Source organism: Balaenoptera physalus (assembly GCF_965194825.1).
Source record: "Balaenoptera physalus genome assembly, chromosome: 9".
NCBI lineage: Eukaryota > Metazoa > Chordata > Mammalia > Artiodactyla > Balaenopteridae > Balaenoptera > Balaenoptera physalus.
The window spans coordinates 2,425,188-2,452,451 of record NC_138888.1 but is presented as its reverse complement, the minus strand read 5'-3'; the positions used below and the strand labels follow the sequence as shown (position 1 = coordinate 2,452,451).

At 49.9% G+C, this 27,264-nt stretch overlaps 1 protein-coding gene across 3 annotated transcripts; it reads right to left on the bottom strand.

Moving 5' to 3' along the window:
• Nucleotides 1–5,481: 5,481 nt before the first annotated feature.
• RNASET2 (ribonuclease T2) lies at nucleotides 5,482–26,898 on the bottom strand. 3 transcript variants are annotated; one of them, XM_082475667.1, is made up of 11 exons: nucleotides 26,749–26,898; nucleotides 26,419–26,586; nucleotides 23,418–23,478; nucleotides 23,146–23,346; nucleotides 20,495–20,550; nucleotides 19,118–19,175; nucleotides 15,612–15,685; nucleotides 11,342–11,455; nucleotides 8,899–8,941; nucleotides 7,470–7,541; nucleotides 5,482–6,662 (listed from the first exon to the last, which is right to left on the bottom strand). In XM_082475667.1, the coding sequence occupies exons 2-11, from the start codon at nucleotides 26,493–26,495 to the stop codon at nucleotides 6,471–6,473; spliced, it is 948 nt and encodes a 315-aa protein (XP_082331793.1). In that variant the 5' UTR covers nucleotides 26,496–26,586; nucleotides 26,749–26,898; the 3' UTR covers nucleotides 5,482–6,470. The 3 variants fall into 3 exon arrangements, with proteins under 3 accessions (XP_082331793.1, XP_082331794.1, XP_082331795.1); XM_082475668.1 differs by lacking the exon at nucleotides 23,146–23,346 and having other exon boundaries at nucleotides 26,749–26,895; XM_082475669.1 differs by lacking the exons at nucleotides 23,146–23,346; nucleotides 26,419–26,586 and having other exon boundaries at nucleotides 26,749–26,856.
• Nucleotides 26,899–27,264: the final 366 nt, after the last annotated feature.

Here is a 27,264-nt window from a genome sequence, read left to right as displayed (position 1 = left end):
CGCAAGGAAGAGTAGCCCCCACTCACCACAACCAGAGAAAGCTCACGCACAGCAACGAAGACCCAACTCAGCCAAAAATAAATAAATAAATAAATAAATAAATAAATTTGTTTAAAAAAAAATGATATTCATGGATTTAAATAGAGCTGCCTACCCGGGAGGGAGACACCTAGCACCCTGGATGGGGCCACTCAAATATTTCTTGCTGTGGCTGTTTCTAGTCTGCTCTAAAACAGAGAAAAACAATTCAGGTGACATTCAAGTCTCTGATTAATGGGGTACCATACACCTGAATAGGGGGAACATGTTGGTGATTGGCTGAATTTTCCATTTTCAGCCGCTAAGTGGCCATTGATGAACATGGTCGTCTTTGATCCATTGCTGACTGTCTCGCCCCAATTCTGGGTAAGCATTTACTAAGTACCTACCATGTCCAAGCAGCTGTCAGGACACCGTGGCAGCGGGAGGAGCTCATATCTCGTGGTGCAGCCCAAAGTTACCCCAGTAACCAAGAGGGCAGTGCAGGCGGTGACTGGGTCACTCCAGCTGTGCAAGCTGGGTCAATGTCCGCTGGTAAAATGGGCCTGTGTTACTCTGTGGGCTGTTCAACATCAACAAGGAATAGGAAAAGTTATTGCATAATTCTCCTCCAGAAAAAAAGGGCCCGTGAATGTATGACAGCTGCACAGGTTGAAATGTTCAAGGCAAACCCGTGCAGAGTCACTGCAGAATTTTACAGCTCCTAACCCTGTACATCTCCAGCTTTCTAATAACCTCACCTCATCTGAGCCTGGGATGCTAAACCTGTCCTTTCTGTCTATAGTAAACGCAAGACTCACTATAGTCACTCAGAAAAATGGAATTCCCATCACAAAAATTATGTAAAATTACAGCATTTCTCACTGTCTGTCAAAGGTTTTGCTCAGGACAAGGAAATCCTACTTACTGCCTTCCTCCCATCTATGGGAAACTGAGACCATCCCATAAATGATAAATAGATTTATCTTCTTACAGAAGCACAAATACTGATTTAAAACCGGGGATTGTGTCCTGCTCATTTCATTTCCTGAGCCAGATCTTGTGAGGAAAAGTAGCTTTCTTATCTTCCCCTAAGGGTTTTTCAGCCCTCTGTAGTGATGAATGTAGCCAATAGAGTTGAATTTTGAAAAAACACTTCCAGTACAATTTCAGTTGCCTTAGGACCTGGATTAAATTCTTTTTATTCCTGATGGAAAGTTCACAAAACACCACGGAAAGATAAAACAGACAATTAGACAATTTGTGTGCCTTCCTCCTCTGGGCACAATGTAAGCTAACATGCTTCACAGACATCTGTGCCACATGCATCTCTTCCTTCATTAGTTCATTCATTTATTCACACAATGACTAGACAACATTGGTGTTGAGCTAATGCCCCTCCAGACTCTTTGGTGACTCCACGGGCACAGAAATAACTCCCTGCCTTTAAAGGTTGAGATGACCTTCGAGTCCCTACACCACTGCTGCCTGCTCACAGCCCAGTGGGCCAGTCGCAGCGGCCTCCCTGTTTTTCTCAAACACACCAGGCGTGCTGCTGCCCCCGGGCCTTTGCACTTGCTGTTTCCATCACCTGGAAGATTCTTCCTCCATGGTTGGCTGCCTCACTTCCTTCAGATTCTTGTGCAAAATTATATTCAGTGAGGCCTTCCCTGATGACCCTGGCTCCTTGCCTGGGTTTCAGGCTCTGAACACAGACTTCTACTTCCCCTGTCCCCTACGGCCTGGTGCTTACTGGATTTGATCCAAGTTATCAGACATGTCATCACTACCTGCTACTATGCTCTAGGCCACACAGAAATGTTAATTAAAAGTCATAAGCATTTACTGGGCCATGAACGTGTTACGAACTGCTAAGCCTGCTCTTCTATTTATCCCATTTGGTCCACAAAACAGCTCTGAAATCACATGACCGTCGACATTTTACACTGTGCTGCGTTTCACTCCTCAGACCACCCCGCCTCACCGTTACACCATCCTGTTGAAGTCCCAGTCTACCCTCAAGAAATGCTCAGACTGTATAATAATTTTAAAAAAACATACTTTATTGTTTAGAAGAAGAGTAGCCTATTAACAAGCGCACACGGGCAGACTTTAGAAAGACTGGTGTCCGAGGAGCATGACCAGACCACTGCTTTCCTTGATTCTCTAAGACTATAAAATAAATTCAAGTCAGATATGAAGTTTGTTTAAATTCACCAGCCCATCTGGAAATAACGAAGTGGAAACCCTAGCCTTGAGCCATGTATTTGCAAAATGACTCCAAAGAAATAATAGCAATCTTTGAAATGACGCTCTAGGGGATAAAGGTTCACCCCGAGTGAGGACCCTGCCAGCGGACACCAAGGTAAGCAGAGGCAGCGCGCCAGCCTAGACACACATAAAATCCCTCATTTATGTTTTCTCCTTTCCCTTTGCCAAGCAGCCAAACGCAAATGAGCAGAGCAGAGAAAAGCAAATGCACTAGGCTGGCTGGGCAACAGGGAAACAGGAGAGACAGAGGCAGGCAGACCCGGAGTGCGCTGGAGGCAAACAGGGAGGTCCGAGGCCACACAGGCTGAATGTGACCCCACCCCGGAAGTGGAAAGCAGGGCTGGGTTCCTCCCTCTTTTAGGGAAAAGAAAAAGGTCAAAATTTGGCTCAAATTCCTGACATGCCACTTTGCTCCCTTTGGAGAAAACTATCGCTCATCACTGGGCACCTTTGTCTTCAGATCCAGCTTAGCGTGTGCCTGTTTCCAGGCGTCTTCAAGTCCCTCCTGTTCTCCCCGAGTGCTGCGGGGACTTAAATTTAGGATTGCAGCACCTGCTCACCTCCTTTCTGCTTGGTAGATCCCTGTCCCTCTCTTTATTTCAAAAAGAATCATTGAGTTTCAGGTGTATCTCTTTCATACACCATAGAGTTAGGTTTTGCTTTTGAGCCAATTTGAAAAATCTCTTCTTTTTAAACCCACAAGTGAAGTCCGTTCACATGTATTTACATGGCTATGTTTGGTCTCCATTCTGTCACTTATATCACATTGCAATTACTGTGTGCATTATGTTTCATTTACTGTTTCCCTGTGTGGTGTGTCCTTTTTGCTTTGTCCATTTATTTTGACACTTAGGAAGGTTTATGTTTTCACTCTAGTGATAATCTTAGATTAAGGCTCTTTACAGTGTAATTGTGTCACCGAGTCCAAGCTCGCTCTGCTGGCCCGCCGCACAACAGGCCAATAAATCGGAGACGAGGTGTTGAAGCAATGGAATACGACTTTATTCGGGAAGCCGGCAGACCAAGAAGGTGTCAGAATAAGTCTCAAAATAACCATCTTATCCGGGTTTGGATGCCAGTTTCTTTTATAGCACAGAGAGGGGGAGGAGATGGGGAAGTAAAGTATAAAGGCCATAAGTTTTGCAAATATCCCGTGGAATGGCCAGCCTCAGGGAGAGGATGTGTTAATTTCTTCTTTATTGCAGCCATCCACAGGTGGACAGGGTCCGGATGTTTCCCTGAACAAAGACACTTTGATTTAACCTTCAGGCGGAGGGTCAGGGTTCCCTGAGGCAGGCCATTATGTGTAGACAGTATCCTTTTAGTGAACAAAAGCAGCAGAAAGCAAAGGTTAACGTAAAAGAAACAGATCAAACATGTAGTCAGATTTGGCTATTCCCTGTTACAATTGGTGTCATCGAAGAAGAAAATTAAAACATTACAGAACATTTAAAACTATAACCCTTGAAAACATTCCAGAGATAAAAGACATGAATCTACATATTTGAAAGGACCCACTGGGTACCAGGAGAGATTGAACCAGAATGATCGCTGAGACACATCCCAGCCAACCGGCCCCATGGAACCCCCCTTCACAGCCCTTCTCAACCATCCCGCCCCCCTTCACCTTCTGCCCCCGGGGTTGGGCTGTTTGCTGCCTCCTTTGCCTCCAGAAGTCCGTGCATATAGAGCTCACCTGAGGGCCCACCTGGCTGTAAGTAAGCTACTCCCATCTTGAACGTACACATTGTGAGAATAGACACATCTCAGGTGCTGCTGTCTCATCTTAGTCCTCGTGCATTATGACTAAGGCAAAAGTGACATAGAATAACCTTAAACTTGTCTAAGAAACCCCTTCAGCCCTGACCAAGTCAAGCCACTCGATCGCAGGGGTTTTACCTGTGTTGAGATTCTTCAAAGATTTCCTTCATTTTCTTATGAGGCTAATAGGTCAGTGGAGAAACTAGACACAGCACTGAGCAAGGTCTGCTCTAAAGGGTACAAAGGTGCACAGCCCGATGGGTCTTGCCTGTTTGCAGGTGTTGTGGGTGAATGTGTCCCCAAAAGATATGTCTGCATTCGAATCCCCGGTGAATGTGAATTTATTTGGAAATAGGGTCTCTGCAGATATAGTCAAGTTAAAATGAGTTTGTTAGGGTGGGCCTTAGTCCATACGACTATGTCCTTCTAAGAGAAAGAGGAGGGAGATTTAGATGCAGAGACAGACAGACAGACACACACACACACACACACACAGAGGGAGAAGCCATGTGAAAACACAGGTGGATTGGAGCAATGTGTCTATAAGCCGGGGGGTTGCCAGAAGCCACGAGAGACAGGGAAGGATCCTCCCCTGGGGCCTTCAGTGCGAGGCTGACACTTGGTCCCAGATGTCTGGCTTCCAGAAATATGAGAGAAGCCATTTCTGTTGTTTCAAGATGCCCCGTTTGTAGCAATTTGTTATGGCAGCCCTAGGAAGATACAAAAAGCCTTGGAGACTCACCCGGAATGGAAATAAAATTAGAAATTCCGCTGATGAGAAATGCACTATTTAAAAAAAACCTTTATGCTATTAGAATCAATCACACTTGCTTGTTAGCTAATAATAATTATACAACCTGAAAAAGCAGGCTTTATTCCGGTGTCACCTTTCATAGTGATTCAATTCAATAGGTTAATTTTTTAAAAATTATTGTTTATTTTTGGCTGCGTTGGGTCTTCGTTGCAACGAGCAGGGGCTACTCTTCATTGCGGTGCATGGGCTTCTCATTGCCGTGGCTTCTCTTGTTGCAGAGCACGGGCTCTAGGCGCGCAGGCTTCAGTAGTTGTGGCACGTGGGCTCAGTAGTTGTGGTTCACGGGCCCTGTCGCTCTGCGGTATGTGGGATCTTCCCGGACCAGGGCTCGAACCCGTGTCCCCTGCATTGGCAGGCGGATTCTTAACCACTGCGCCACCAGGGAATTCCCAAGGTTATTTTTTAAAGATAGGATTATTTTGAAAATATGGTTGTTCTTAGGATTAAATAATATTTTTAAGCGCTTAACATAATGCCTGGCACATAGTAAGTTCTAATTTAAGTGTTAAGTAAAAGAAACAGGGCAGTATCAACCTGATTAAGACAGAGTGTTGGGTGTCATAGTTTAACCCACACAGCTAAAAACATTTTAAAGAGGGACAGAGACTGGGGAGAAATAATGTTAAAAGGTAGTTTTAATAAAGCACAGGAAGTCCACTTCACAGACCATTTTAGATATCCTCATTTTACAGGTGAAATGCCATTCAGCAGGTAAGGACTATGCCTGCAGCAGCCCCCGAGCCTGGGACTCGCATCATCTCCGAAACAAGCCCTGTCACCAGGCATCACTACCCAAGGATGCAGCCCGCCCCTGCGGCCACGTCAGCCCCAGCGCCCTAAGGCCTGATGCTGCCTTCCGACAGAAAGGAAAGGAAAGCGGATACAGACTGACCTGCAGCATTTCCGGTCTGCAGGGAGGACCACCCACTGACCGGGGGTGCTAGCTGGCACTCGGTCACGCGCCCAGGCTTCCTCCAGCGAGGAGAGAGAAGCCTGCAGCACCCCGCCTCCCCGCCCCTGCTGCCCCCCCGACACACAGCATCTCACCCTCAGAGGACACGCCCATGCCCACCCATGCCAGGTCACCGAGGGAGACGCTGGTCGGTGACCACAGAACAGGAGCCGGCAGCCCTGAGGTCGGAGGTGGAGATGCCCTCCCGTGCGCCGCCTGCGAGGCGGCCCAGGCTCCTGCTCGAGGGCTGGTCCCAACGGCCCCCCAGGAGTACTCAGAGCGAGAAGGCAGCTCACTGAGGGACACAGGAGAGAGTTCTCCTGAATCGGTACCATGTGCCCAGACTTGTCTTCCAAGGCTGCCACAGAGATTGATAAAGGAGAGAAAAAGAAAACCATAAGCTTTACTGCAGTCACAAAGCAGCCAAGAGGCGGGGAACTTTCCTCCCTTTCAACGTACCCAGTGTTCACCCCATCTTTACATGTACCACGAAAATCAGCTCCCAGACACGGAGTGCGAAGCAAAACAAACACAACAGGCTTAGTAAAGGAGGCTGTAAACAGGAGATTTCACTGCGGAGCTGCTTTGTGAAAAGCGGTGGTTTGTCAATTCCTCTTGCTTTTCAAAATAAAGACTATTTACAAAATGTGGGCATCAGTGATTGGTCTTGTTGAGTGCGGGGTAAAAGAGGACGCCGTCCTTGCAGACCTCCAGCCCCAGGCTCGCCGCCGGCCTCGCTTCCGGCCCTCGGGGCGCCGGCTCCCCGGGATCCATGCAGTTTTGCAGCTGCAGGTCCTTGGAGAAGCACACCTCAATCTGCGCGAGCAGCTGCACCTCCTCGCCGCCCTGCAATGGGGAACAAAAGACGTTTCAGAATTCAGGCCGGATCATCATGACGGTTCTATGATCAGCGCGTTTTAGAACTTGAAGAAAAACAAAAGCGGTGGCTCCGGACCTAGGACCCATGTTCCAGGAGCAGGACCCTAGCTCCAGCGGTGAAGGTGGACTGGGGCCCAAGGCGGCACCTGTGGTCACCATCCAGCCACTCCCCTGCGCCAGCCTGGCAGCGTGCGGGAAGGGACCCCACTTTCAGCTTAGAAATTTACGCATCGGCAAAGGTGCGCGCAGACACAGCCGGACACACTGCGCCTGCGTCACAGTCCCAGGAGAAGACATGGCTTTTTGTAGATAAGTAGGTAAACAGCACCCTATCGCTAAACGAATTTAAGACTTTATCAGCTGACAAAAGAAAGCACAATCCATCTATAAGTTGGACAGGTAACTACGACTGAAATGTCTACGACTAACGATGCAAACACTGAGAGATGTTTAGCTGCAAAATATACCCACACTGCTTCGCCCCTACTGCACCACCCCTCTGGAACGGGAGCTTTCTTGTGAGGGGGAAGCTGCCAGAAAACAAGCCCCATCCTAGCACGGTGTCAAAGGACAGTTTGTTATTTCAAAGTGCGCACACACACGCACACACACACACGCGTGCGCGCCCATGCACACACAGCACAAGCCCGTTTGCACACCCACACATATACCACTCTGTCCTGGGAACTCCACGGTGAGGACAAAGCTCTCAGAAAAACTGAACTTGTCTTCTTGATAGGGACAGAAAGGATGACAGAACAGCACACGTCTGACCTGTTTTGGAAGACACTGGACTTTGGGCACGACTCCGTACACACTGACAAGGGCATCTTTAATATCTGAAATCTGAAATTAGATACAGTGCATTAGAAATGAAACTTCAACAGAGAAAATGAACGGTTCCGTTCTACTCAGAACGAGTGACACTGGTTTCCGCTCTCACGAGCGCAAACAACCGACGACAGCGTCACCCCCCTGAGCTCCCCTGGCTCACAGACAGAACTGGAAGATGCTGGTGAATGCGCTGCCCCACCCCCGAAGGAGACCAGGCTGCCCCCTGGGGCTCCCCGCCCCAGACCGGAACCCACACAAGCTGCTCTACACGGGTCTCCGTTCTCCTCGCTGTCCTGATACAGGGCCTGGAGGCCGGGTACAAAAGCAGAAGCTCTCCTGCTAGGAGATCAGAGGTCAGGACCCGGCCTGTGCTGTGCATCACGCTACTTCAGACACCGAACCTAATGCCTCCAGTACAGAGAAGGAACTCAGAAAACACGTGCTGCCACTGCTGCTTTTGCCAGAATCGAAATCAGTTCTCTGAATGTCACGTTCTGAGCAAGGATATAAAAAATTCCCTGTATGTACTTAGGCGGGAGTCCAGATGAAACCAAAGGGGCCTGCGAGCACACTGCCTCCCGGCCTCCCGGCGGGACAGACAAAGGGCGGCTGACACTCCTGAAGGGCGCTGTTCCCTCCGGTCCCTTCTCTCCAGGGAGGGACGAAAACAGCAGATACAAAGAGCAAGACCCGAGTGCAGATTTAGCTCAGACACTGTCAGGAGACCGGAACGATGGTCCAGCATCCAGCCACGACACCGGAACTCAGAACTGAAAAAGTCAGTGACTCTCAGGCTTTTTTATATCCACACCTTCAGGCTTTTTTACATCTGCAAAGGGCCACAGAGCAGAGGCTTCAGGCCCGTGGTGTGGCGGCCGCCGATGCCAGGGGTGGCCTGGCTAAGCGCAAACACAGCTGTGCTCACGCAGAGGGTGACCCTGGGTGGAAGCAATCGCCCTCTGTAGAGGCCACCAGCCAATAGGCTCTGCCATGTTTAAATTTCTGGTTTTCTCATAGTTATATCATAAAAACAAATGTTCACTTTCCTCCTCAAACTATCATAAAACGGTGGTTTCCAACTACATATTCCACCTGCCTCTTCAGAACCCGGGACACACTTCTCACCATGAAACCACCAATGTGCTTCAAAATCACCGGTTTAAGTAGCCTTTAGTTTACACTCAAAACACAGAGGAAAACAAGATTTAAATAAAACCTATTTAGAAACATAATAGTCAGGTCGGAGGGACTGGTTTGGGTCGCTTTAAAACCCAAGTGTAGCTCACAGGCTGACAGGACACTTGAACGTGGCCAGGTGTCCCCAGTTAGCGGGTACACATTTGATTAAGAAGCTGAAAGCAAGACTTACCTGGTAGTAAGTAGATGGTGTTATCCCCAATTTTTGGAGCATGCTAAAATTTAAAGTAAAAAAAAAAAATAACTGTATAATGAAGGTCCATTTTCCTTTCTTGTTCTTACCATATTTCACAGTAAAAATGAAGACACTCTTAAAGGAAAGTGTGTACTTTCTATTACCTGGGGCAATAAATCTGTAGACAAGGGCAGCACATAAATGGTGCTCAGGCCGCCTGGACCTCCCCTTACCCTGGGCGCACGCGTGTCTGATCTGGGCCCCCCTTCCAGAACCAGAACCTCTTGGCAGCGGTTCGGATGGCCGCAACCAACTGGAGCTGCTATCACATAACCACCCATCTGCCACGCCTGTCCTAAACGATAGTTAGCAATTGATTTTGGATTCTAGCCTTACCCTAACAACCTTGCATTTGGTCAGATCTTTAAAATACATTCAATCTCTACAGCCTGGAATCACTTCCTAAAGCACGTGGTTTTAACCAGCTCTAGTGAATGCTAATCATAGTATGATATGGTTAACTTACTAAATGATAGAGTACGGTGTAAAAATATTCTCAGATTAATAATTCCAAAAATGCTCTGTATCCCCCATCATGCCTCTGGATTATCCCAGCTGTGACCACGCAGAGAAGATGCAGGGACCCCAGGCGCTGACATCATCAGACAGGGGTCTGCCTGAGGGAAACAGGACTCTAGCCAGGCCCTGCCTCCTTCACTCATGGTTTCTGGCAAAAGCATTAACGAGACAGTTTCTCTAGAGACTGCACATCGGTGACCTATGGATCTTTGCCGTGTGGTCCTAGAACAAGCGGGAAGAGGTCCTTGAAGACACACACCCACTGCCCGTCCTTGCGCTGTCACCGTAGGATAAATGCCAGATTTCAAACACTTTATGCCCCCCAAATGCAAAACTTCTCAATAATTCTTAAGTATTTATTACAAGTTGCAGTGATATTTTGGATATATTGGGTTAAACAAAATACACTAGAAAACCAGTGTTTCTTTTTGCTCTTTTTAATTAGGCTACTAGAAAATTTAAAACCACATATGTGGCTTGAGTTCTATTTCTTTGGGGTAACATTGCTCTAGAGCCCTCCTGGGTTAGGGCATCACGGAAATACGGCAAAGAGAGAGAGAAATATTGGGGGAAACTTGGCATCTAGACCAGGATAGAGCATAATTTTTCCTACCGAGTTAAGATTAGTTTGGCATTAATCCCCTGGTCCATATCTGTGGGTAATCTGAGAGCTTCGGTTCAAGATACTTTGCATTTTTCCAGGTTTGCTACCTTTATATTATAAATTGAATTTAAAACTGCTACTTTATGATAATGTGATAGGCTTACCTCTGAGAAAAAGGCAATCTGTAGTAATGGTTTATAATCAGAGAAAAATAGAAGGGATGTTTAAGCTTTGACTCAATTTTAATTTTTTGAGTACTAAGACTTTAGGTTTTCCTTTGAGAAACTGGGAAAGAATAGGATTTCTCTACGGTTGTTCTATCTAGTTTTTAACAGACATTCTGTTCCCAGGAGAGCCTTCCACTCCGCGGGGCCCTGTGAACACACTCCAGTGATTCCAGAGTTCAGCAACTTTGCACCTGTGTGTATATAGGTAAAGCCACCGACATTCAAAAAGTGTTAAGCAGGAGGTCCTTAATAAATAGCTGTTGGATGAAGGGATGAATTATTCAGATATTTGACTTTAAAACTTTCACCATGTCGGTTTATTCCCCTTTTCCTGTTTGATTCAATAAAACCTGGGCTGCAAAAAGGAATGAAACTGGGTCATTTGTAGAGACATGGATGGACCTAGAGAGTGTCATACAGAGGGAAGTAAGTCAGACAGAGAAAAACAAATGTCGTATAATAATGCATATATATATGTGGAATCTAGAAAAATGGTAGAGGTGATCTTAGCTGCAAAGCAGAAATAGAGACACAGACGTAGAGAACAAATGTATGGACACCAAGGGGGAAAGGGGTGGGGTGGGAGGAAGTGGGAGACTGGGACGGACACATATACACCACTGATACTCTGTATAAAATGGACAGCTGATGGGAACGCACTGTAGAGCACAGGGAGCTCACCCGGTGCACTGTGGTAGCCTAAATGGGAGGGAAGTCCAAAAGGGAGGGGATACCTGCATGTGTACGGCTGATTCACTTTGTTGTGCAGTGGAGGCTAACACAACATTGTAAAGCAACCAGACTCCAATAAAGATTAATTAAAAAACAAAACAAAACAAAACCTGGGCTGCAGAGTCGGCTGGGACTCACGCTGCTCATGAATTGGGACCGTGAGGTCCGTAGTGGGAAACAGAGGGCACCTTCCTTCCCTCGGGGGCTGGTGGGTGGGAGGCAGGGATGCTGCTCCGGGATGGGGGTGACCTGGGGCAGTGGGGTGCGGAAGGCGAGGCTACAGGACCAAGTCACCCACCTGTTCAGGGCAAGCTCCTTAGACAGATCCAGACTTTTGCCGAAGTATTTCTTCTGGGAATTGAGGGCTTCCAGCTGGGCGGCGCAGGTCCCATGCTTCTCCCACTCATGCTTCCTGTAAGGATGTTTTTTAAAAAATCTCTTGTTAAAAAGTAATGAAACTGGGCTTCCCTGGTGGCGCAGTGGTTGAGAATCTGCCTGCCAATGCAGGGGACACGGGTTCGAGCCCTGGTCTGGGAAGATCCCACATGCCGCGGAGCGACTGGGCCCGTGAGCCACAACTACTGAGCCTGCGCGTCTGGAGCCTGTGCTCCGCAACAAGAGAGGCCGCGACAGTGAGAGGCCCGCGCACCGCGATGAAGAGTGGCCCCCGCTCGCCGCAACTAGAGAAAGCCCTCACACAGAAACGAAGACCCAACACAGCCATAAATAAATAAAAATAAATAAATTTAAATTAAAAAAAAAAAAAAGTAATGAAACTGCCTCCCAGTAAACCGTCTGCAGGGCTCCTCTTCGTGCAGGGCATTCCCGGGCAGGCATGCTGCTGCTTTCACAAAGCGGGAGGGGTGAGGTTCCTCACCTCAACACGGGCCCCCCACCCCGCTCAGGACCGAGGCCCCTGAACCCAGCCCGAGCTCCACGGGCACTCGTCACCGCTCTTCACGCGTGCCTCTGCTCATGAGCTCCAGCTCGCTTCTACAATTAGCAACAAACCCGAGCTGAGAAAAAAGAGAGCACCATCGTTCAGGCACCCACAGAATCACACGGCACTGGGCGTCCTCCCGGAAAGCCAGGGCTTGACAGCCAGGGCATTTCACAGGAGAGGCTAAACAGCCACTTCTAAGCCACTGGCACAGAAAAGGCAGGTTCGCTAATCACCAACACTGCGTGGGGCCAGTTCCCCACTTGCTTACAGCGTAGACGTCCGTCTACACAGATGCCTGTACTGAAGCAACAGCCCAGCCAAGTGTCTGCCAACAAGCAGCTATTTGTATTCAAGAAAAACCTTGCTATTGATCATAATTCCTCACATTTTATCAAAGATTAAAGTTTTACAAAATGTCTTCCCATTCTTCATTTGATTCTCACAACTCTGCAAAGTGAAAACATTATTGCTGGTTTAGAAATGGGGAAACCGAGGCTCAGAGGGGCTGGTTAGGAACCTGGCTTACCTGCCACCCGGCCAGGTAGCCCCTGACCTGCACCCGACCCCACGCTCAGGGCCCTTCCCACTGCCTTGCGCTGCCATCCAATCAATTGCTGAACGTAATGTAAACCCACTTTAGAATGACTGACAACTTGTCAATTCAGATGTTAACCACTGTTAGCATGGAAAAACAAAACGGGCATCAGCTTTCCTCAGCTTTATCAGTGATTAATTCATGAAGAGTTCACAAAACATGTTCATGCAAGCATTCAAAAGGTACCCACGTGCAGAAATACAATCTAAATGTGCACTAATTCTTTGATAACATCACCCAGAGTGCCAACTCTAAGTGACTGCAATAGCTGTAAGTTACAAGTCTCTCAGACCTAAGAAAGCCATGAGGAAAAATAAAAGTAGGTAAGTAATTAACTTTCTTCATCTAGAATAGCTTCCAGGGTGATGTATTTGATAACTTTCTAAATTCTATGAAGTAGAAAAAGGAGACTCTTTCCAGCTAACTGAACATGTAACTGAATTATGGGTGCCTCAGTTTCTGTAGGACAGGGGCAGCAGTTCTAGAACGTCCTGCAGGGGCTGTTGGAGAAGTGAGGGGCTGAAGCTCACAGAGCACGTCACACACGCCCAAACATTCCTAGCCTGCAATAAACAGTCAAGATGTCCACTGCTGTTATTCTTGGGGCAAGTTTTTTTTGTTTTTTTGTTTATTTTATTTATTTATTTTTGGCTGTGTTGGATCTTCATTGCTGCGTGCAGGCTTTCTCTAGTTATGGCAAGCAGGGGCTACTCTTCGTTGCGGTGCATGGGCTTCTCATTGCGGTGGCTTCTCTTGTTGCGGAGCACGGGCTCTAGGTGCACGGGCTTCAGCAGTTGTGGCTCACGGGCTCAGTAGTTGTGGCTTGTGGGCTCTAGAGCACAGGCTCAGTAGTCGTGGCTCACGGGCTTAGTTGCTCCACAGCATGTGGGATCTTCCTGGACCAGGGCTCGAACCCGTGTCCCCTGCATTGGCAGGCGGATTCTTAACCACTGCGCCACCAGGGAAGTCCCCCTGGAGCAAGTTTAACTCAACAGACGTTAGAGATAAGAGGATGCTAAAGTCCTGATATTACTGTGGTTCAAAACATCAAATCACACATCTTTGGAATCAGACACTTTCTATTTAACACGAAATTGTCACCAATCAGACGCGACGATGGTGTGGCCCTCTCAGCCCCAGCAGGTAGGTGAGTGATGTCACGTCACCCTCCACCACGGCCTGGCCTGGCCTGTCTCGGGGATGAGAGGCAACGATTCCTGCTGAGGCCCAGGGACACCATCCACAGGGAGGCTGCATCGCCAACCAGGGATGACCAAACTCTCACACTTTTTCTTACAAGAATCAAAAAACCAACAAAAGTCCTCCTTTGCAGAGGGTCGTGCACATAGTATTTTCCAGGATGGTTGATTGTGTTAAAAGATTTAATCTTAGGGAATTATCTCGAGCACCAAGTGATACCAAGACCCTCTCCTTCACATATGTGATTCTTACTTGAGATTGACGAGAGAAGTTTTCCGACGTGAGCCTGCCCCTTAAGGACAGGAGAGGCCTGGATGCCTCCATGGACACTTTATCACCTGCACACCAAGGTGACGTGGGCCACAGCTGCCCAGGTGCAGTAACCAGGGAGCGGGTAACGGCAGGGCCACGTGAGCTGACTCCACATCCAAAGGCATAAATGTTAGCCAGAGTGTGACATCACCTTTTTCATTTAGAACAACAGTTTTTAAGTGCGTAATCTATCCTGAAAAGGTAAATCATTTTGCCTTTATTAGAACACAAAGTTGAATGTGTGTTCCGCCCACACCACTGGATCAAATCTTGAAGGACTCAGCTCACGGGAGGCCGTCTCTGTGTACGTTTAGTGATGTGTTTTTAAGCCACTTGACACAAATCTGATTGACGCTATCACGGAACATCCTAACAACTGGAAATATTCTCTTTTGTTCACTTAGTCACCAAAGACTCTGCTCTGAAGTATACTGTGAAGTGCTATCTGAAATTTTTTAATTGTTTTTCACGATTTCAACTCACCAAGGCCATAATCTACTTTGAAACCGCTTTCTAGAACACAGGCCGCACAGAGCCAGCACTGGAGACCTGGACCCCTCGTTCCCCGAACTCTCACGGGGGGCTTCCCTCTTCCCGTGCAGGGGGCACGGCAGCCTCCAGACCCAGACCCGCGCGTCCTAAAACACCTCTCCCTGCCACACACCCTCGAGTGAACTCAAACCGAACACCAGTGAACCAGGGGGCCAGACGTCACTGTCACTCCATTTTGTTTCAAAAAGCTTTTCTCCAAATTTAACTCTTCTTGAAGAGTCTACACAAAAACATTTCCAAGTTAAATTAATCACTTTGGACAAAATCTGATTCATTGTCATGTGAATTATAAATTGCCACCCTGCAGTGAGGGAGAAAATGAAGAATTATCTTTGGTTAATGTAATGCAAATAAAAGGAATGTCAACTTTATCTTCTCCAAAAGCAACGATTTAAAAAGGTCTATTGAATTAAACATACATAGCACGTTTCTCCTGGGCTCAGGTCCCGCTGAACTGAGGACACTGGGACGGGCAGGGCTCAGCCTCCGTGAAGACCTCGCCTCCTCTCCGCCGAGTCACGGGAGAGAGGTCACTGTCTTGTGAGGACCTCTTCTTTTTTCTTGATCTATTTCAGGACAACAGCACCATTTCTCTGAGAAACACTCTCTCCTGTCTGATTTGGAGCGATGGCGTCTTAGATATGCAAGTATTTGGCTTAATTCAGCCTCAGTAGAGGAAGTTTTTAAAACGAAGCAATGAACCATCTAACAGATTAAAAAGCAAGTTTACAAAGTAAATTCTACCCGCCCTCATTTTTTATCCGTTGAAGACCAGCTCCAAAAATGGCACAGCAGATGAAAGGCCACTCCAGCTTCTGAGCCTCAGGAGACAGGTTCTATGTCACCTGTGCTCCCGTAGTTCCATCCGGAACAGCCCCGAAGCTCTCACACCTGTATCCAGAACAGCCCCGAAGCTCTCACACCTGTGCTTCAAGGCTCGTGACGGCCCCCAGAACTCAGACTCACCACAAATGGAGGCTGCGGTTAGGAGACGGATGGAGCAGATCAGGCCAGTATATCTTCATGTCTGGCAAAAGGTCCTGTGCATAGTGACAGCAATAATAATAAATCGAGGTAGGACCTAACAACTCAAAACCCAGAAGGCAAATCTGAGAAACTAATACATTAATAGAACTGAGCTCTGTGAATTAATAACACTCAGGTGACTAAAATGATTCTGGGTTTATTTTGCATGAAGTGTTTCTTAAGACAGATCTAAACGTGAAATCTGGGTAATCGTGAAAGTGTATTTGAAAATACAAGCTCTGACAGGTGAATGGATAAACAAATTGTGCCCATCCAGATAATGGGATATTATTCAGCACTACGAAAATGAGCTATCAAGCCATGAAAACACGTGGAGGAACCTTAGTACATATCACTGAGGGAAAGAAGCCAACCTGAAAAGGCTACCTACCGTATGATTCCAACTACATGACATTCTAGAAAAGGCAAAACAATGGAGACAGTGAAAGTCAGGGGCTGCCAGGGGTTGAGGTGGGGGAGGGATGAACAGGGTGAGCAGAGTGAAACCACTCTGCATGCTATTAGAATGGTGGACACACGTCCTTACACATTTGTCCAAACCCATAAAGACCACACAACACGAAGAGTGAACCTAACGTGAACTACAAACTTTAGTTGGTAATAAAGTATCAATACTGGTTCATCACTTGTAACATGTGTACCTCACTAACGCCGACGTTTTGACTGGGGAACGCTGTACAGGGTAGGGGCATGGGGGGAAGTGTATGGGAACTCTGTCCTTTCCACTTAAATTTTCGGTTTTAGGTTTCTAAAACTGCTCTAAAAAATAGTGTCTACTAATGAAATCAAACACAAAATACAAGTTCTTGCTCTCCCTAGAGAAGAGCTCGTCTGGGCTGGGCGGTCTTAGCCCTACACTGGTCAGATAGTCATCCTAAACTGAGCAGCGTTCAAGTTTACTTTCCAATTCCCACACACCCAGGAGGCCAGAAAAGGTTCCATTAAATAAAGGTGTGTAAACAGGCCCAGGATGACCTCACCTTCTCAGTCCTGCCACCACTCCCGCCGTGATGGGTCCTTCCCATCAACCCAGCAGCTATGAACCAATTTCACACACACACCCCCGACCCCGCACGGCCGGACCTCTCCCGGGACGCTGCCCTCCCCGACTGTCTCCATTCCCATCTACCCTCCGCCTGCCACAAGCTGGCTTCAGCCCCCACAGCCCCCGGGGGAGCGGGGTGACGATATAATTTATTGCCCAAACTAGGCTGCTTTTGTTTGGGACAGATGCTAGATTGAACATTCTGCTACAAAGCAAGTAAAGCGGCACTGCTCTGAACAAAGGGCAGCTGCCGGTCACCTCCTGGCCTGGGCCCGCAAGCCCTCCATCCAAAGGGCCCCCCGCCTTCCCGTCAGGAGCCCTGGTTACACTCCTTCGCGAAGCTCCCCTCTGGCTGCTTCTCTGCATGGCCCTTGTCCCTCCTGCTCTAAACACCGGGGCTACTGGAGGCTTGTCCCTGCCCGCTCCACACCACCCCGTCCACACTCACGCGTACGGCTTACTGGCTGCGCTGATGCCGAAGTTCATCTCCAGCTCAGACCTCTCCTGACACACCTTCCCTACCTGGATGCTTCCAGGGCACTTCAAACTCAATGTGTCCACAGCTGACCCTCGATCCCATCTGCCAAGGCCCGGCCCCCTGGGCCGGGGAAGGAGGCTGACACCCACCTAGTTAGACAAGCCCCCACCCAGAGTCGGTCCTGCCTGCTGCTTCCTCCCCCTGCATCCCCACAGCCTCCGTCTATTCAAGGCTCCTGGCCTCTGGCAGGGACCCTGCAGAGCCTCCTCACTTAACAGGCAGGCAGCGGGGCAACCACAGAAAAGCCACACTGGCTTCCTTCACTCTCCAGCTTGAATGCTTCCAACGACTTCCCTCTGGGTCTTCACGCAGACAAACAATCCTTAACCAGTACACAGGCTCTGCAGGACCTGGCCCTCAACGCTGCCCCGGCCCACTGCTCACCCCCCAGCCACACTGGCTTCCCCCATTTTCTCAAAAGCTCCGTCCTACCCCGGGGCCTTTGCACATGCTCCTGCCCCAGCCTTCCTCTCCCGTCTCCTGGTTAAGTCGGATTCCAGCCCTCTATCACCTCCTCAGGGGAGCCTGGCCCAGGTCCACCGTCCTAAGCGCTAAGTACTCTCCCCCCAGGCACCGCGCTTGTCACTCTGTGGTGTGTGTGCTGGCTCCGGCTGCAGGCAAGGTGGGCCGGAAACCTCGTCTGGCTCTGCTCCCCGTGTCCCCAGCCCCTGGCCCAGTGCCCGCTACACTGCAGGCACGCAGAACACTGTTATGAGTAAATTAACCTGGATGCCGCTGCAGGGTCACAAGACTCTAACCAGGAACGTCGGGGGGGGTCGAAGTCAGTCCGGGAAGAGAAAAGTATGTCTGAGGAAAGAGACCTCGCCAGGCTTTGGGGCCCCGGCCTCTCAGGCCTCCAGGCTCACAGCACTGAAGGTCCTCGTGAGAAGGAAAGAGGAGGAAACAATTCCATTTGGACTAGAATCTGTGATGGGCTTGGAACTAATTACCTTGTCCTCCTGGTGGCCGCTCCTGGAACTCCTGGAAAGGGTCCGTAATTCTAGCAAATCCTAATTCTACCCCATGCTTTCACGGAGGCCTCAGTAACCGCACAGGCCCTGCCCTGTAAATCCAGGTACTAGTTACCTTGACAGCTGACTAGTCACACATGAGGGGTTGTCAGCACCCCGTGGAGAGGTGAACACACGCGTGTGCACGTGTGCGCGTGTAGGTGTGTGTGCACGTGCGGAAAGAGTGTCTGCTACCAACTCTCGTATACCCCAGTGCCAGGAGTCCCTCTGTACCACGAGCCTTTGTCCTAGAAAGGCCCGCCGTTCCCTCGCTGCCCACGGTGCCCACTGAGAAACCCGCCCTGCCCGCAGCCAGCAAGGACGGCCTGGGGGCCACGGCGCCTCTGCAAGCCAGGGCCGCGCACACACGGCTGAGCACACGCCGAGCGGCCGGGGGTCCCGGAGCAGGGATGACGGGCCGCGGGCTGGGGCCAGGGTCACCTCACACAGTCACTGCGGCGCTTCGGGCCCGGGGCAGAGGAGGATTTAACTAAATGCAAATCGTATTTAACTTGTGGGACTATTTCAGATATCAGTAAATGCTGGTGAATACATCTTAAAACATGACTTTGAGGGCACACTTAGAGCAGGAATGAATCTATTGGGAGATTGTGATTGACACGTACACGCTGCTCTATTTAAAATGGGTAACTGTAGCACAGGGAACTCTGCTCAATATTATGTAACAAACTAAATGTGAAAAGAATTTGAAAAAGAGTAGACACATGTGTATGTATAGCTGAATCACTTTGCTGTACACCTGAAACTAACACAACGTAGTTAATCAACTATACTCCAATATAAAATAAAAAGTAAAAAAAAAAGTTAATACCTTGATCTCTTCTGGATTAAAATGCCAGGATCGGTTACATCCTTCACTTTTATCAGGCCTTGAAATTAAAATTGAAAAAATAAAGAGAAATTAGCCTTGGTTGGGCTGGTTCCAAACAGCATGAGAAAACACCTGCATTAAGGTCTGTAGAGAACGAAAGGGAGGTGACTTCTAACTGGGAACTCCTTCTGCCACGTGAGTCATGCTCGGGCACCAGCAGTCACTATTGGAGTTTCTTTCAAAGTGGAAAGTCGTTCAAAACATCCAGGCACAATGCAAACAGGCCGACTTCCTAGCAGAGGAAGCAAAGTAAACAAGCCGGTAGGGGGCGCCCCGGAGCTGGCCCAGCGGGGATTTCTGGCCGGGTTCTGAGTCTGCAGATCTCCACTCATCAACCACAGTGTGAGAAGAGCATGAGTTCCCATCTCTTTAAAGGCGTCGAGGATTAATGGGACAACATAAGTATCGTGCTCAGAAGTGCCTGGTGACGGCTTAAGATTGGCTGGTATGCTTCCTTTAGCACCGAGCACGTGTACCCTCCCGACCTGTGCGTGTGACGCTGTCCTCACGCGTCTAATTCTGGACGTGTCAACTCTCAGCCTCCGCCTGCAGCTGACACCATGAGGGACCAAACCTGCTTTCTCCAGGGTCGGCAGGCCGGCCCGGCACCCGAGACCAGCCCAGCTCCCACGGCGCTGGGTGCTGTCCCCCAGCTCAAGGACAGCCGAGGACGTGAGCACAATCCCAGAAACCCAAAGGCGGGACGAGGCCAGGTCCGCAGGCCCCGGTTTAATTTGCTTCCTGCTGACCTGTCCCTGAGGGATGAGCAGCCCAGCAAGAGCCACTGTGGCCCTCCTCTCCGGGAGAAGCGGGACCAGGCCGATCCCTTCGGGCAAATTAGCACACACGGTTCAACATCACAAATACACGCACAGACAACAAAAAAATAAACTAAACAAAATGCAGGCAAAACCAGAAAAATAAATGTGGGTGTCTGTGAAGTACGTATACTATACATACACACCATATATATATGTAGTATACACACATTTATTTATTTATTTATTGTTATGCATTTACTTATTGGCCCCAAAAGAAGCAAATAAGAAAATTAAGGTTTAGTGATCTAAAATGTACTGAGAATCCTTAAACGCATATTTAAACTAGACTGTTCCTCTTGTATCAAAACAGAACTCAAGTACAGCAGAAGTAGGGTTATGTTAGAAAGACTAAAGATGCTTCTCAATAAGGATCTGGTCTACTGAGTAAACTCCTAACAGAAATCGCAAGTATACATAGCAGGATCAGACTCAAGCTAGATCTCCAGGCCAGCCAGCTTCTGAGGCTGCTGAAGTTTTAAACGCATGAAGTACTTGCCATAAGCCGTGTATTGTCCAGTAATCTGGGGGGTCTTTGCAGTGGTTCTTAACTTCCTATGGAGAAAAGACAGAGAAGACAACTAACTGGTTTGTTGTTTGTTAAATACACTTAACAACCTTCCTTTCTTTTGACAAATGTCAATGAGATCCAATACAGGACTAGCATGAAATAAGTTCCATGGTAATTTACCATAAGCAATATTCATGAGAATACCACGGGGAGTGGGGCGGCTGGATATTTCATTTGAAATGAGTGAACCAACGATTTGGAAAACAGAATTTAATAGCTACTTTTGTTCTTTTTATGTGCTTGAAAATTAAGTCAATCTGATGGATACACTCATACTTACCCATGAATAATTTTCTTGTCATACAATCAAAAATGAGAACAAGAGGCTGACAGTATCCTGCTAAACTCAAGTTTGTTCAGGCACCAGGCCCAAATACAACAGTGGAATAATAAGTATTGAAAATTTGGAGCCAAGAAAAATGCCAAGGTGAGAATAGGAGCATATCCTTAACATTAAAGATAAACTCATAGAGATAAAAATCTCAGTGTAACACTTTTTAGGGACCTCCAAATTGTTTAGCTAAACTGGGGTTTTTCCAAAACCATAATCCCCTCAGCTATCAGGCAGTGGGCCAGAAGCCAGGCCCAGCAGCCCCGCAGTGAATAAGCAAATGAACAGTACATGCCGGGTCTGGCAAGGAGCCGGAGGCATCCTGCTTGTGTGCAAGCCCTTCCTGTTCGAATCACCTTCTGATGCAGGGAGGCTGCTGCTTTTTACGGTTGGTCTGGAAATGAGGGCAGGCCTGGTTTAGGTGCCTGAAACCTCTGATGTGAGGAGGCTACAGAACAAGCGGGCAGAGGGCAGGAGGACAAAGTGTGGGGTCAGAGTGAGAGGTCGCGGACTTCATCTCACCCCCAAGGAAACCACAGCGAAAGCAGGTGGGCCCTTTCCCACGGTGCAAGGCTGGGGACGGGCAGAGACAGGCCCCAACGGGGATCTTCTACCTCAGCTCTACGCCCAGCATCTCAGATGAGCCTTTACGGGGGGAACTGAGGTCAAGGTGCCGCTTTCTTTCCCGCGTCAGCAAGTATTCGTGAGGGGCCGTGCTGAGCACTGAGAATAGACCTGTCCCTGCGCCTGTAACGCGTACATCGCTCACGGGGGCAGGAGCCCAGACGGCCCTGTCCCCAGGATGACACTGGACCGGGATAGCAGGACCCTTGTCATGGCCGCCTTGGATCGAAATGAATCCCCTAACAATGATATTTTGCTAGTAATTGATTTTTTTCATCTCATTTCTAAAGCCTCAAGGCGGGAATGCACTTCCATGCATCTTTAGTCAGCACACAGGAACACCCACAAGTTTCGTCCCAGGCCCTGAAGGCAAATCTCCCAGTGTTACCCAGGGTAGGAGCTCCACACACAGGTCCTTCCTGAAGGAACCCACGGCTCCCACGCGTCCTCACTGCGTAGGAGTGAGAGCTAGATTCCCAACAAAACTGAAAACAGCTTACAGGCAACTCCATTCTACCCACCGCCAACTGTCCTCCCTACCCTGGAGCAAAGAACCAGCACCAGAGGGAGAAAGACACAGGAGGTTGTAAAGTTTGGGAAACTACAACCAGAGCAGTCTAATACAGTAAGAGATCCCCTGTTACAAATGAGTTTCCAGCGTGGTGGCTGCCAGGGGCGGGGGCTGGGGAAACGGGGAGAGAGATGCTCCTCAAAGGGCACAAACCTCCAGTTATAAGATGAACAAGCCTGGGGATCTAACGAACAGCACGGTGATCGCAGCGAATAATGCTGTTTCATGCACTTGAATGCTACAGAGAGAGTAGACCTCAAATGTTCTCACCACAAGAAAGATGTGGTAACCGTGTGATGGGAGGGGGGTGGTAGCTAATGCTATGGTGGTGAGGCTTTGCCATTTATAAATGTCTCCACCTCCCAATACTTAAAAGAAAAGGCCTCAAAATTGAGAATTTTCAAGTCAAAATTTCAGAAACACTGTCAATAAAATTAGGGCCAGCTCAGCAATATGATGAAACGACTTTAGAGTCGTGGCACCAATACCAGGATCGGCGCGACAACTGCCCCCAAGATGGACGGGGGGGGACACGGCCCGCAGGCAGCAGGAGGGGCGCCAGCTGGCTGCTCTTGGGTGAGAGCCTCTGCAACACACTCTACAAGGTCATGGGCGCCAGGCGAGGCAGGGCCAGACGGAGGCCACCCTGAAGGAGGGAAGGCGCCATCTGTGCCGAGCGGAGCAAAGGAGGCCGGCAAGGCTCCTGCGGAGACATTTTAATGAGACTTGCAATAGTGGAGGGAGGGGACAGGTCAAGGCCTGTCCCCGGAGGGCATGCTGAAGTCATAACCCCAGGCCCTTCTGAATGTGACTTTATCTGGAACAGGGTCTTTGCAGATGTCATCAAGTTAAGAGGAGGTCAGACTGGATGAGGGTAGGCCCTCAGTGCAATCCCTGGGGTTCCTATAAGAAACAGACACACGGATGGAGACCACGGCGTGGAGGCGGGGCAGAGGCTATGCCTACAAGCCAAGGAGCGCCGGCACCGCCACAAGCCAGGAAGAGGCGTGGACCACATTCTCCCTCGAAACTTCCGGAAGGGACCTGCCGCACCTTGGTTTCAGACTTCTGGCCCCCAGAACTGGGAGAATACATTCGTGATGCCTGAGCCAGCCACCGCCGTCTGTGGGCCTGAACCCCCAGAACCTCGCGCAAGGCCCTCCCCGAGGGACGGTCTCCGGCCGGGAAGGCGCCGCCTCGTGGGGCAGGACAGTCCGGGAGGTTCCGTCGGCAAGAGGCGCTCGGCGAGGAAACCTGCTGGGCAAACTCCTCGTCACGGGGGGCGGGGGTCACAGGTCAGAGGGGCCGGTCGAGGCGGAACTCACCTTGCACACTGTCGCAGGCCAGTGGTGAACCATAATTAGTTTATGCCACTCGTGGCTGTCACTGTTAAAAGACAAGGGATGTATTTTTCAGGAGCTTTTTAAAAAGTTACAGAAAGATCAATTCATCCATCCACTCACGCCAGCGTTCATTCGGGGAACACGGGGCGCCCACCGCAGGCCAGGCGCTGCTGCTGCGGAGGTGGCCCTGAGACGGCTGGGGGCCCGAGTCCCTACCGTCCCACAGCGCACCTGCCAGCGAGGGGGACGACGGCCGTGGCGACCGAGGACGCACGGGGACGCACGGCGCTGAGGGCCAAGGACTACGACCGAGGAGGACGGCAGGCCTGCCAGGTGGGGAGAGGGCTGAGATTTTGTATCAGGCAGCCGGGATCCCCCCGCTGAAGGGGAGCAGAGAGCTGCAGTGAGGGAATGAACCAGAAGGCGCCCTTCTCCTCAGGTGTTCACACGGTGCACACACAGACCCCTTACCCCTCGGCAGCATTCGTGAGACCCAGAAGCCTGAAAACAGAATGGTTTTCGTAGCTCACGTGGCCACGGAACCCCACCTCGGGTGGCACGCGAGGCTGCTGTCACCACCCCACCCACTGGGAGTCTTTACTCGTTCTCTGCAGGATGGGTGACGTCTGAGCCTAGGGGCTCCTTCCCATGTCCCCGTGAAACCCACCCGTCCCTCCCTGAGACTCTCCATGAGGGGTCGTGGAGTAGCATTCACACGGGGACCCTCCCTCCCACCAGGTGTGCGAGGCTTAGCACACACAGAGACAGAGGCAGAGAGGCCGGCTGGTGAAATCCTCGTCGTACAGACGGAAGACAGCAGCAGCAACAGGGGATGCAACTCGAGCAGACACGTAATTCGGAATAAATGCCTTTTTAGAAGGAAAGACTCAACAGCAAAACAGTATTCAGTTCTTACACATTAGTTTTGTAAATAGTTGAGTACTGCTGAATAAGTAGAGAATTCACAATATTTCAAAACTCTTTTCAGTCTGAACTAATGAGCAAGCGCTCAGTACAAGAGAAAAGAGAAGAACTGCAGCAGGAGCATTAGAGCTGGGAGAAGCATTAGAAGAGGTTTTTTTGTTTTTTTTTTTCTGGGTACGAAAACCTTATTTCACATAGGTGGAAACTGAGGCTGGAAGGTTAGGCAGAGGCCAGGAAAACTAGACCACCAGTATGCAGTTTACAATAAAACTACCAAAACTCACAACGTCTGTCACACAATAACCACCCACCACCCAGAGAGAAACATCCTCCCAAAGCGGTGGAGACGCTGCCTGTGCTGTAAAGAGAAAGGCCCATGAAGCAGAGAAAGAGGGCCTGGGGGGCCTGGGGGAACACCCGCTGACATGTGAGGCCCTCAGGGTCGGAATCACCCTCGTGTTCTCGAAACCATGCCTTGCTCGCCAACTGTATCAGTGGCATGAATCGTGAGAATCAGCTGGCGGTGACCGCATACTACAGCCTAACGTCTTCGCTGACATGTACTGATTACTATCGGACAGGCGTGGTTCTAAGCACATTCTGTACTTTAACTGATGTCTCCTGGCATCAAGGCTAGGAGGCAGGTGCTGTTACTCTCTTGACTTGAGGATGAACGACCTTGATGGCGAGCTCCAAGGTCCGACATCTGGATATGAGCTAGCAGTTCATACTCAACCCGTACACCGCACTACCTCTCCGATGATACACTTTTAACTTGATAGCAACAATTAGTTAATTAATGTAGCTCTTTTTCAGAAAATACACTTTCTGGGAAAACTGAAATTTAATGTTACTTTTTAAAGTGATAAAACAGCAATGATGGTTCATTAAAAAAGAAAAACAATTTACATTCCCACCAACAGTGCAAGAGGGTTCCCTTTTCTCCACACAGCCACTACGGAGAACAGTATGAAGTTTCCTTAAAAAAATAAAAATAGAACTACCATATGATCCAGCAATCCCACTACTGGGCATATACGCTGAGAAAACCATTAATTCAAAAAGACACATGCACCCCAACGTTCACTGCAGCACTATTTACAATAGCCAGGTCATGGAGGCAACCTAAATGCCCATCGACAAACAAATGGATAAAGAAGATGTGGTACATATATACAATGGAATATTACTCAGCCATAAAAAGGAATGCAGTTGGGTCATTTGTAGACATGTGGATGGATCTAGAGACTGTCATAGAGAGTGAAGTAAGTCAGAAAAAGAAAAGCAAATATCGTATATTAATGCATATATGTGGAATCTAGAAAAATGGTACAGATGAACCTATTTGCAAAGGAGAAATAGAGACACAGATGCAGAGAACAAACGTATGGACACCAAGGGGGGAAAGAGGGGGGGTGGGATGAATTGGGAGACTGGCATTAACATATATACACTACTATGTATAAAATAGATAACTAATGAGAACCTGCTGTATAGCACAGGGAACTCTACTCAATGTTCTGCGCTGACCTAGATGGGTGGGATGGGGGGAGGGGTGGGAGGGAGGTCCAAGAGGGAGGGGATGTGTGTATACATACAGCTGATTCACTTCTTCGTCATACAGCAGAAACCAACGCAACGTTGTAAAGCAGCTATACCCCAATTTTTTTAAAAAAGAAAACTGACCTTTTCCCAGGCCTGCGAAGTAAGTATGAAATCCGTTAACTGGAGCATTACCCAAATAAAACAGAAGAAAATTAAAATCTGGTTCTCAAATCTCGGTCTCCACTACAGAAGTAAAATGAGACTCCTCTCCCAGACAGCCTGTTTACCCCTTCAACTGTCAGCTGCAACAGAAAGGATGGAAAGAGGGAACGAGAGGGAGCGGAGGAAGGGCGAGAGAAAGAAACCTGGAAAGAGGAACCACGACCACCTCGCCAGGATCTTACCGGACCCTGGACGGAAAGCGTGCGCGCACCGCCCCCGGGAGACGCTCGGAGGCTCGGGGCACCCGTGTCCCCCTGCAGGCCCTCCCGCCCCCCACCCCCCCGCAGCTCACCTCCTCCAGAGCCCGTGCGCGCCGCCCAGGCAGCACAGCGCCAGGCACAGGGCGCCCAGGCGGGCCGCGGGCTTCATCGGCCGAACCCGGCGGAGGACCCCGCAGGGGCACCAAGGCGCGGCCTTCCGAGGGCGCGAGGCCGTGTCCAGCGCCAGGCCCTGCGCTTCCCTGAAAAGGGACAGATTTCCTTAAGACGACCGTGCACCGGGCCGGCGGCCACCGAGCAGCGCGGCCAACCCCCGCCCACGGCCGAGGGCGCGGCGGGCCCCCGAGAGGCGCCGGAACCCCGCCCGCCGACCACCGGGAGCCCCAGGCGCCCCGCCGCCTCACCGGGCCCTCCAGGCGCACAGCACTCCCGGCCCGCGCGCACCGCGATCCTCGCCGCGACCCTCGCCTGGACCCCGCGGCCCAAGCCGAGCCCTGCGCGTTTCCGCCCCGGGCGCCTGACGTCACGCCCCCAGCCCCGGACTCGCCCTGGGCGCCCCAACGCCACGCCCCTGGGCGACGGACGCGCGCCCGGCTGGCGAACGCGCCACGTGAGGCCCCGACGCCACGCCCCTTCAGGAGGACACGCCCCTGCCGGGAGGACACGCCCCCATCGGGAGGACACGCCCCCGGCCCAGGTCCGTCCTTCTGCCCCTTCGCCTCTTTGACGGGGCTTCCCTTAAGGTCTAGTTCCCGGCCGCCTTTGGCCCGGACCCGTGAAGACGACTTTAAAGCCACCTTCTGTGATGTCCTCGGTGCCGCGGCCCCTCCTCCCGGCGTTGAGCTGCCCGGGAGCCGGTGCGGTCAGGGCCACGTGGCCAGCCCGTCAAGGAGTGGGACAGTGTGTGGAGAGAGCGGCTT